The sequence below is a fragment of the Neolamprologus multifasciatus genome, chromosome 15, assembly GCF_963576455.1.
Source record: "Neolamprologus multifasciatus chromosome 15, fNeoMul1.2, whole genome shotgun sequence".
In the NCBI taxonomy this organism is placed as follows: Eukaryota; Metazoa; Chordata; class Actinopteri; order Cichliformes; family Cichlidae; genus Neolamprologus; species Neolamprologus multifasciatus.
In genome coordinates this window covers 15,118,626-15,130,906 of record NC_140453.1, presented here as the reverse complement: position 1 = coordinate 15,130,906, position 12,281 = coordinate 15,118,626, and the positions used below count along the sequence as shown (strand labels likewise).

General features: G+C 42.1%; 1 protein-coding gene across 12 annotated transcripts in view; it reads left to right on the top strand.

Annotated features, from left to right (window-relative positions):
• gphnb (gephyrin b) overlaps positions 1-12,281 on the top strand; it is a 109,794-nt gene that overhangs the window by 29,864 nt on the left and 67,649 nt on the right. For all 12 annotated transcript variants that reach the window (XM_085132075.1, XM_085132073.1, XM_085132074.1 and 9 more), the window contains exon 2: positions 3,957-4,035. In XM_085132075.1, coding sequence (XP_084988201.1) covers positions 3,957-4,035 — 79 coding nt within the window. The remainder of the gene's footprint in view (positions 1-3,956; positions 4,036-12,281) is intronic.

Genomic DNA, 12,281 nt, shown 5'->3' with positions numbered 1-12,281 from the left:
TATTTCGACCCCACAGTCTTAGTCCAGCTGAAAGTTTCTAACCCTCTGAAATATAAGAACAAGAACAAGAACAGTCAGCAAGGTTTCTTGCAGGATCCTTAACACAGCTCTGTCATGTAATGTCTAGAAGGGAAGCCTCTTGGAAATGAGATAGGGTGCTTTCTAAAAAACTAAAAAGTTTCCATTTTCTCTTGTAGTCCATGTTGTAGTCTTAGTACTAAAGACTGGTCACGGTAGAGAAGACATTAGTTGCAAGAAAGCAAACAGTCAATAGGAAAAGCAAAAGAAGAAAAAAAGACTTATCAATTACATCTCAAAAGCACTAGCTCTTATTTAATTCTTTAACTTTTTATTTGCTTTTTTTTAAAAATAGACTCTGCATCCAAGTACAATCCATCACAGAAAGGGAGTCTCAGCCCAGATGTTTGATGGCCACACACACCTCAGTCAGCCAATGATTGCCTCTGGTTTTCTAGATTGATGTGTAGGCAAGATATCTATACTGTACTGGGCATTCGTCCACAGGTTTTATTGGCATTGTCTCCATTATTCCAAGGTCAAAGATACATAGCATCAAACTTTTGTCCTATGATGACATTTTTTTCCACTTCCTGATCAGTTCTCTTTTCTTTGTACTCTTGATGTGCTCTCCTGTGCTCTCCCGTGTACTAGCAGTTTACCCTTTAAGAATGTGCATGAGCCTGTGTTTGCGTTAGGGTGTGATCTAGATCTCATGCGTGAGTGGTGCTGCCCTGCGTAATGCTTCTGAAGCACAGGCCTCCTGTTCCCCTCCCACTACTTTAGCCTGGGGACATCCGAGCTTGTGCACTCACACACATTCACAGGCAAATATAAGATGATAAGAGTCAATACCGGCAGACACCCCAGAAAAAAAGAGATTAAATAGAAAATTGATCAGGATAACGGAGATACCTCTATGGATACATGCAATACTTTTAGGGACGTTAAATCAGTACTCAAAATACTTGTTTTTCACTATTTATTTTTTAATCATTGAAACAATTCAATAGCAATGCACTATAACATTGGTTCAACTTTGTAAATAGTACTTAGTGGTTCTCCTTTCTTAATATAATATGACCCAGACAAATGTAGAAAAACAATGTAAAAAACTGAACATTTATCCCTAGACTCAATATAAATAACATTGAAAAGAAGAGGACAGTTCAAGGGAAATATTTGGTTGCACTTGTTATCATTGATGTCCAATATAAAAACTAAATGCATTTGCTCAGAACTGAAACTTTTCTCATAAGATATGAGCCTGACCACAAAATAGCCGTCAAATAGAAGTCTGTCTGGGGTTTAGCCGTCTGTCTCCTGCTGGATGTCCAGCCATGTAGAAGCATTGACCTTTAGGTTGCCGTATGTACAGTATGCAGCATGGGGTATAGCACCCTCTGGGGTGGGACAGAGGTCACTGCATTGCGTCTTTACTGTCACCGGGAACAGAGTTGCACTTCCTCAGCTGCTCACTGATCAGGTATCATCGTCGTGCTTGTAGAGTTGGAAGTAAAACTCCGCATGTGTTTGCTCTGATGATTAAATCCCTGGTGGCTACTACACCGCATCAGGTGTGAGTAGAATGCAGGCGGGCAGTGAAGGCTTGAGCTGCAGATTCACCTGGAGAAAGGTGCATGGGTGGAGCTACACGGATGGGAGATATCGATGTCATAAATTCTCACGCCCCTTTTTCCCCTTCCCTTCTCTCTCTCTCTCTTCCCCATCTACCCTCCCTCTTCCCCCTTCTCTTCCCCTGTCTTCAGCTCTTGCACAGGATCACATTAATATTCCTTTGAAGCCTGTTTCAACTGCAGCCAGATCTCCCTGTCCCTCTCTCACCCGCACTCCTTTCCCCTCCTCGTTTTGGTCCCCTTTCTCTCCTTCTTGCTTTCTTTTTGTTTTCCGAGCTATTGTTTTCTAGGAGGGATCACTTTCCCACCATTTCTAACCGGTGCAGAAGGGAGGGGCAGTTTTATTACCCTCAGTCAGGAGTTCCCCTTGTTGCACAAATGCATGCACGCCGCACATGGACGCACGCACATACACACTAAGGGGTGGTGGATGCCGATGCCTTTGACAGACCGTGTTGATTGGTTCAGAATGGTTGCTGCCTCTTGTAGGAGAGTGGAACGGCTATTTTTAGATCAAGGGGTAGCTGGGAGAGAAAGACTGAGGAGGGCTCTGTGTGTGCGCGTGTGCAAGAGTGTGTTTGTAAGGAATACTGCAGTCTTGAACGAAGTTTCGTCCTTATACACATACATACGCTCAACCTGATACACACATACACATCCTTGCACTTATGCAGCAGTCCCCCTGTAAAGCCAAGGTGGTGTGTATTCCATGTGCTATCATCCCCTTTTCTCTCCTCCCTGAGACTTTTTCTTTTGCTTCGCCACCACCCCTCTCTGACAATCTTTCTGTCTCTCTTGCTTCTGCCTTTCTTTCTCTCTTTCTGAGTAGGCTCAGTGTGCAAATGTCAGCACTTTCCTATTTATTTGCCAGAGCCCAGAGCAACGTCCTGCTCCCTCTGTTTACCTCCACAGCGCTGCCCCATCGGCACAGCTTTTTTCACCATTGCCCTTCCCCCTCTTTAAATTTTTTTTTCATCTTCTACATCTTCCCATTTTCTCTTCCCCAACTCAATCTTTTATTGCCTGCACTCAGATCACGCCATACTTTCCCATCTTCTTTATACAGCTTTGTTGCGTTCTCTTCATTTGAATTCCTCCCCTTTGCCATCTCAATTCCATTTTTTGCACCATTCTTGCTTCACCCATGTCCTTACCCTATCCCTCCGCCCCCACCCCCCCTCCCCACCCGCTCTTGTTCATGGATCATGGCACTTACATTGGAGTAACATCATGACATTTCCAGTGTTGGCTACGACTAGTGCATCAAGTTTTTTGGCTTAAATCCACCGCCATCACCCCCTCCATTGACTCGTTTTGGATCTATTTTGAGATGCGAGTGCGTGTCTGCTCATGTTTGACCCATCGGATTACAAAACACCTTATCCCTCTCTCCATTATCTTGAAATGTCTCTTTCTGTCTCCTTTTGCTTTGTTACTCATTTTTCTTTCTCCACATATTCATCTTCCTCCCGTCTTACTCTATCCATCACTCTATCTGTCTATCATCACCGCGATGACTCATGTGGCTCACACCTGCTCTGCAGTCGAGGGGGGTTTGCGTGAAGGTGTGGCTTTCCATAGGCTCACCGATATCAAAAAGCCTGCACGATGAAGGGTTTGGAAGGGTGTCACTATGTATTTTTCTCACACCCTGACCGTTTTTTTAATTTGCACTATGGCTTGGGTTGGAAGACGGGGTTCAGGTGACAATATAGCAGTTACACCAGACATGATTCTGATATACAGAAACACCTGCCTTATAACGGTCGCAGCTGACAAGTGTGGCTGCAACAAATAACAGCATCCTGTTGTCCCCATTTTGACAGGACGAAACCTGTGTGCTGGAGATTCTCTGTTTGCCAAGGCATAGGTGTGAAATGTAAGAATGAAAACAAAAATAGCAGAGATCCATTTAAAGGTGCGTGTGGAGGGATGTTTCCTGGATTTTCCTCCTCTGGTGTTTTTCATCTGTTCACAAGGAGAATCGTTTTGGTTTATTTCACTATTTTCCTTCATCTGGTAATCAGTTCAGTTTCCCACTGTGGATTCACAGGTAGGCACAGTTTGGAAAATTAGAGGAGTAAAAAAAAGTAATTTTTCTTGCATACTGCATTAGGAGGCAGACACAAGAATAAAAAGGTTTATAAACGTAAATTCTTGAGGGTTTTTTTTTTTGCTTTTCCCTTGTAATTACTTGCATTTATGGCAAAGAAAAATCTTTTTCCTGGACTATGCATGTAATATAACATTAGAACTTGGAGCTAACCGCATTTTTTCTTCTTTCTATCGCTGCCTATCCAGTGAGTGACAGCTGTTTTCGAAACCTAGCAGAGGACCGCAGTGGGGTCAACCTCAAAGATCTCGTCCACGATCCCTCCCTGTGAGTACTGCCCTTTTCTAGACAAATGAACACACACACACACACACACAGACACACACACAAACACACACACACACACAGATCAAAGTTGTTTTAAATCTACCACACACAAATGTGATGCACAGTCTCCTGCATGTGTGCGTCTTTGAGTGTAAGCCGCCTTCTTTTAGTGCAGGAGTGTAACTAAGAAGCTAAAAATATCTCTTCAGCTCAACATCAGTGTTGCCCCTCATGAAGAGAATTTCCCAGCATGCATGGCAACAACAAAAGCGCTTGCAGTTCTCTTATCTATAAGGATGAATCCTGGTAGCTGCAAGAAGTCATTATTTACTCAAAAGGAGTTGAAGAAGGGGAAATCAACAGTTGTTAAAAGTGTCCCAGTTCCACCATGCTCATTTGGATCATTTATTTCTTAAATAAAGTGAGGGTCGTGTCGTTTATGTGGTACGCCTTGATATGACCACTAATGTGCTTTTATTTCACACTACACCACGCTAAGTCTTTCCACAAGATTTTGGATCTTGGCTGTGGGCATTTTTGACCATTCTGTCACAAGAGGATTAGTGAGGTCAGGCCGGGCTCACAGTTTAAGTTCATCCTAAAGGTAGGATTCAAAATGGTTGAGGTCAGAATTCTGCGCGAGCCAGTCAGGGAAAGCCGTAAAATTTCAAGCACACTATTGTCTTGTATTTCTTCCATTTAGTGATTTGAGAAATATCACACATAGAAGTGCCATCTCATCCTGTGAATACAACACTAAAAAGTGTGACCCCCAACACCAGCCTCAGACACGCTTCTCTAGACATCTGAGCAATTTCTCATGTGACCGTAGACCTGCTGGAGCTACCCTGCTCCCTTGTCACTGTCTCACACTATTCAATATCACTGGAGTGTCACGAGGCCCCACCACCCCCTGTTGTGGGACCCTGGACTGATCCGTGCTTGTCATGTCCTTTACGGTATGTTTATTTTGAGCCTGATGTGTAATTCATGTGTCAACTCTGTGTGACACAAAGAGGGAGTGTGAGCAGCCCTATGCCATGTCATGTGCGTCACGCTCGACAGGGTGCCAGAAAGTGATTAGGGATTCATGACATGCTTGTTTGTACAGTGTTGTGCAGCAGGAGTAGAAATTTTAAGTTGCTTGTTTCATTTTGTTTGTGTATCTATCAGTGCATGCATGCTTTAAACCATGTGTGCGTGCATGTGCGTGTGTGTGGCTGCGTGCCTTACAATATACATATTTTCGAAAGATATTTTAGAGTTGACGGGTCAAGCAAAGCAACAACAGTGTTAAGAGATCCTTCAGTTTCCTTCTGGTATTGATGGAATTGCATTTATTTGCATTAACTCTTTAGCCCTTGGACGCCTACTAGGGGTAATCCTGTATCTCTTTTCTGACCTGAGCGGTTTTTATCATACTCCAGCCCTGCTTCCAGAACAAAATCACTCGATGTACATCAGAAGTTAATGAAGGCAATCTCTTCCTATACAGTTAACTGGGGGAAAAAAACATAATCTGTTTTAATGGTCATCAAACCACATCTTTATTGATGTATTTAGAGTCAAGACTTGCCGTTAAGGGTACTCAGCAGGTTGTCAGACGTCATCTTCATGAGGGTAAGAGTTAAAGACGGGCAACCCTGTTGATATTTGAATATAATAGGTGGATCTATTTTAATATGAGGGATGTAAAAGACTTACAGAGAACTCTTGGCTCGCTTGTTGTGAACTGGGATATGAGAAAATGCAATTGGCTGTTGACAGCTGATAAAAGGTTCTGTTGTGGCCAATAATTTTGTTATAGCCAGTTCATTGTGAGGCTGTTGGCTACACGTATTTGATGTTTGTCTCCATGCTGGGCTCCCACTGACTTGAGGGACTCTCATGCCACTAAAGAGCACTTGAGACGAGTGTGTTTTATACCAGTTAACTGACAGAGATGACTAGTGGTAAACCAGCTGCTGTTAAGCATAAAACTGGAACTTGGAAGGCAATATCAGCATTGGCATCTGTTCTCTCTGGTCTGTTGGGTCGTGGTGATGATTGACCTCCCCTGGCTTAAGAGTCTCCATGCCATGTTAATCCACACCGCACCACAAGTCAGCAGCTCCATCAGGTTGACCACCCAGAACGCCGTGCCCTCAATGTGCCACTGCTGCCATGACAAAGGCACATAGACAGAGATGAAAACAGAAAGAGTGGAGGGGAGCCAGCGAGGGAGAGAGTATTGCAGCACAGCAGGACACATAACATAAACTGTAATCACAGTGTCTTTCAGGCACGCAAATACACATTGGCACATGCAATCAATCAGTCTGCCCAGTTTGACATTCAGGGGTATCCAGAGGTGTGTGTCAGGGTGAGAGAAAAATGATGTGTGGCAAGTAACAGAGGGGGACAAATAAACGATACCTCGAGTCAGGGACACACAGATGAGGATGAGGTGGATGTGCGAACAAGCGGCTCTTTGTATGTGTCTTTTTGTACGCGTCCACACCAAAGTGTCAGCAAGTTTTTATGTGAGTAATTTAGCATAGTGTTAGTCGGGCCCAGCTACAATCCCAGGCAATCAGCTGATCTCAGTGCAGTGTAATATCAGCTTAAGGTTCAGGTGATAGCTTTCTATGTATTTTACTGGCACTTTTTTTTCCCTGAACACAGCTGCTGTACATCTGCAGACTGCACTTCAACCTATCATGCTTTGTCTGACTTAAGGTTTAGGGGATGGAGTTGCTGCTTTCTGTATATATCCTTTCTGTAAGGACACTGAGATCCCTCTATCTAGCTGTCGATCTATATTGGTTTGTAATTTATGGAGGACAGATGTGGTCAGGACGCTATAGCAGTCCTGACTGAAATATTTTTTTATCGATCCACTTTTTGTGAAAATCTCTGATGATACTTTAATTCAAAATAACACTTTGATTGAAAGCCCACACTGATGGGTATTTTTCTTTGTTATTGTTTTGTTTATTTTTATTTTTTGTCATGCATTTTCCTCTTTTTTGCTTTTTGTTCTTTTTTGTAACTTACAAGTGTTAATGCTCTTTAGCCCTTCATCGCTCTACCTTTAATAAAGCTGCAGCATGCCAATTTATGAACATGAATTCCAGATATAATGATTGCAAAGCTATTCCCAGACGCCTTAACGCCCACTCACACCCTGGGCCATCTGACCTCAGGAATTCGCATGATAAGGTGGGGCCAGGTTTCACAATGAACTCACCCGAAACTCTGGCTGATTGGGACCCACACCCAGTTCCACACCTTGGCTCAGGCGATTAGAGGATCATCAGGGGGTCCTTTTGTCCCTCTGTGGGGGGACACTCCCACCAGGTTTATATCTGGGACTCTCCACCATTTGACCTTAGAACTGAAGAAGCCTCTCGGATGAGAGGTGAAACGTCTTCAAGTAACTTAAAGAAGTCCAGACGCTTTTCTTTGCAAGCTCCTTTGATTGCAAAGCTATATAACCTAATAGATACATGGCAACTTAGGCTTCTTCTGGCTTATGTTAATTGGTTACTGCAGTTAACATTGCATATTATCATCTGTTGCCAAGAAAATGTTACATCTATGACATTTGCTTCATGGGTCATTGTAGATTTAGCATTTATGTTAAAGGTATGAAGGTATGTGTATGTATGCCTCCCTTTATAACAGTTGATCTCGTGTCTTTCTGTGTCTCTGCCTTCCAGTGACTCATGTTGTAACAACCCTTATCAATTTTATAAATGATTATGGCTAAGAATAGCCAATCAGATGCATGATAGTAGGCCTAATTTTATAGTCAGGAGACGGTCGTGGGACAAAGACGCAATTGTAAATCTGTGCTGCTAGAGATCCAGCACCAATAAACAGTCGAAGGCCAAACTTGTTGTTATTTCGGATTAAAATGCTGACCATTTAAATGGAAGATTCCTGGTTTTGACCTGACTTGACACTTTTGTTAAATATCAACATGTTTACTTTACTTTTACCTTTTTTTCTTACTCTTTCTACATTTTAATATATAATTTATGAATATATATTTATACAGCAGTCACATAATAGTGTAAACCTCTCCTTGCTACTACTACAGTTAATATTGTCAGTACTGTTGTTAACACTACTCCTACAACCATGAACGCTGCTACTTCTGCAAGCAGTAGTATTATGTAGCAGTTGGAATTTTGACACTGTTGTATCACAATATAAGCAAGAAGTGAATTTATATGTATCCATACATACTACCTGCATGCAGTATGTAGTTCTCTGTGTAACTCTCAAATACATACAAAGTAATTGTGCACATCAGTAAGAATTTAAATATACCTCCACTGCATCCTGAATGTTTTTATGGATTTTATGGATTACCTGGATAAATCTGCACCTGTGCTAATGGTTACTGCCACCATAAAAAGGTACTTTTTTTTTTTCTAAAAATGGGTGGTGTTGACTTTGAACCGGTGGGTTGGCATGTGTGACTTTCAGGAAAGGAACCAGAGGTTACCACAGAAGTGTTTTGGTTGCTTCATCTGTTGAGCTCATCAGTGGTTCACAGACAGTTAAATGCTATTACACAATCACAACATAGATTTTCTTCCTTTTTAATTTTTTTTATAATTATTTTTAATTAATGCACATTTTGTTGTATCTGTGCTTACATTTCAATTGAATTACTGCTGTGCCTCCTGCGTAGATTTAGTAAATCTCTGCAGTACAACACTGCCTGCTGTTGTATGACATGTACTCGCAGCAGTATTTTGTTATACTTAATTTAATAAAATGGATTTGTTCAAGAAGTCTTATCATTTGTTCAGATGCAGTTGTGCACCCCTAACCAGTGCTGGGATGGGTTTTTTTCAAGAGAGTAAGAAATAACTTTCTTATTTAAATGAGGCTTATAGGGTCTGAGATGTAGGGGATATCCAGTCCTGGGCTGTTGTGGCGTTGTGTAAACACATCTAAATGCTCCACACCAGCAAACTGCCAAAACTTCTGCTTTATAAAGATGTTCATTCTTGCTGATCATCAGTTAATTGAATTATCGTCACCTGGCTGCTTCTCACCCTCTAAATTCCCAGCTTAGTTTTCCACAGGATTGCATTAAGTTCTGTAAAATCATAAATCTGATAAAGAAGGATATGCATGTGGAGTGAATAATGTGTGGGTGTCTGTTCGTAACCATTATCAAATTAGCTGACAATAAAGCACTGTTGTACTTTAGAAAAAAAAAAAAAACAAGTGCAAAAAAAACCGCATTTACTTTCTTTATTGCTTTGCATACATTTTAACGGTCTGCTTTGCATATTTTGCCATCATATCGTGACCAGTTTTGACTGGAGGAAATAACATCAGTATTTCCACCATGTTTGCTATTGAAGTCAGACATTGAAGACCAACTTGAATACTTGAAATGTAAAAAAAAGCTGCACCTTTCTGAAGGTCTGGGCAGGTCAAAACAGACAACCTTATCACCACAGTGCCCTCAGCTGTGTGTCAATAAGGCTGCATTATTTTAATGATCTATTCAATTCAATTCAATTTTATTTATATAGCGCCAAATCACAACAAATGTCGCCTCAAGGCGCTTCATAGATACAGAGAAAAGCCCAACAATCATATGACCCCCTATGAGCAAGCACTTTGGCGACAGTGGGAAGGAAAAACTCCCTTTTAACAGGAAGAAACCTCCGGCAGAACCAGGCTCAGGGAGGGGCGGCCATCTGCTGCGACCGGTTGGGGTGAGAGAAGGAAGACAGGATAAAAGACATGCTGTGGAAGAGAGACAGAGATTAATAACAGATACGATTCAATACAGAGAGGTCTGTTAACACATAGTGAGTGAGAAAGGTGACTGGAAAGGAAAAACTCAATGCATCATGGGAATCCCCCCGGCAGCCTACATCTATTGCAGCATAACTAAGGGAGGATTCAGGGTCACCTGGTCCAGCCCTAACTATATGCTTTAGCAAAAGGAAAGTTTTAAGCCTAATCTTAAAAGTAGAGATAGTGTCTGTCTCCCGAATCCAAACTGGAAGCTGGTTCCACAGAAGAGGGGCCTGAAAACTGAAGGCTCTCCCTCCCATTCTACTTTTAAATACTCTAGGAACAACAAGTAGGCCTGCAGAGCGAGAGCGAAGTGCTCTAATAGGGTGATATGGTACTACAAGGTCATTAAGATAAGATGGGGCCTGATTATTTAAGACCTTGTATGTGAGGAGCAGGATTTTGAATTCAATTCTGGATTTAACAGGAAGCCAATGAAGGGAAGCCAAAACAGGAGAAATATGCTCTCTCTTTCTAGTCCCTGTCAGTACTCTTGCTGCAGCATTTTGGATTAACTGAAGGCTTTTCAGTGAGTTTTTTGGACATCCTGATAATAATGAATTGCAGCAGTCCAGCCTGGAAGTAATAAATGCATGAACTAGTTTTTCAGCGTCACTCTGAGACAGGATATTTCTAATTTTAGAGATGTTGCGCAAATGGAAGAACGCAGTCTTACATATTTGTTTAATATGTGCGTTGAAGGACATATCTTGGTCAAAAATGACTCCAAGGTTCCTCACAGTGTTACTGGAGGCCAAGGTAATGCCATCCAGAGTAAGAATCTGGTTAGATACCATATTTCTAAGCTTTTCAGCGCCGAGTACAATGACCTCAGTTTTATCTGAGTTAAGAAGCAGAAAGTTAGTGGCCATCCAAGTCTTTATGTCATCTAAATCGTTATACACAGTCTCATTGTAGGGACTTGTCAATATCCTTTTTTAAATAGTTATATTTTAAGGAAAAGACATGTTTTAACATTAGGGTATGCTTCAGTTAAGGCTCATGTAGTAGCTACAGTTTAGGTTACAGTCAAGGTTGCAAACGTCTAACGTCATTGAAACCTGACTCGGTGTGCTGTTTCTGTGGCTCTTTGCATGTTGTTTACTGGCCATGAGTGGAGTCATGGGTGTGGAACGCCATGCTGGGCACTCAGAGCTCTCATCACAGTAGGACCTTGAAGAGGTTGGTTAGTCCACTCCTCCCCCTCCATCCCTTCATCGTTCCCTCTATCAGCGAACATGTTGAGAGGTGACCTCTTGAGAGCTTTCCTACATATGGATGAACCAACAACTTAGCTCTAATGGGCTCAGCTCCATGCTACTACCAGGAGTGTGGAGATGTCCAAGTCTCTCGTCTCCTCCCTGGGTGGAGTGTGAGTGTGTAAGAGAGCAAGAAAAGGAGTGAGTGAGATTGAGTGCCCTGTACAAAGAGCTTGTATTATTAATGAAATCACCCTGGCAGATGGGTCTCATCTTGGAAGTGTCCCACAACCACTGAGATTTGCAGCTGGCTCACATGCATACACACACATTTGCTTTTCCTCTCTCTTGTTAAGTGTGCCCCTGACGGTCTAGCCCTCTTCTTTCCTCTTTTTTTTTCTTGCTCTTTTCACTCTTGCTTATTCTGTCTTCCCCTCTTTATCCTCTTCTCTGTGCTCGTCTTTTATTCATAGACAGATTTGGCCGATGCGTCCAGGCTTTCAGGCCAAAACTACTGCCATGCTCTCCCCTCACACCCCCCGGTCTCTCTCTGCTTACCCCACTCTTCCTCCTGCTCCTTCCTCCACCCGCATCAGGATTTGTCCACACCTCAAACAAAAAGCTTTTTTTTTTTGTTTTTTTACCAGGCCGACTACCTCCATCCTGCAGTTTGAGGAAGAGCTTTATATGCCATAAACCCCTGCAGTAGAAAGAGACATAGATGGGTTTTGGAGATTAAAATGTTGCAAGCCCTTTCCCCTCTAATAGGCTTCTCTCAATTCAGAGCACACCCACCTAAAATACAGCCAAGCACTCTATCTGCAAAGAAGAAGCCAGTCATGCTGAAACTAACAATTTATTCATATACTCTCATATGTATAAATAACCATTTTACATCCTAGATGCATGATACTTCCATGTGCACAAATATGTATGTGTATTTTGCATGTTCACATACTGTAAGTAGCGTTATGTGCATGAACAAACCACTGTTTTGCATTTGTGGAAATAGGTGGGCAGTGGTAGGGTGATGATAGCAATCAAAGTAAATTCAACTACCTAGGTTCACACGGTGTTCATGTCATCGGATCTTGCTGAATTGCAGGGTTTCTTTGTTTTGTTTTGTACCAGCCATCAGTAAAAACTTGTGTACACTCCTGGTGTTTCCATTTTCATTTAACAAGAAAAAGAAGAAAAACGTCAGTAGTCATCAGAGATAAGGAGCACCTCCTC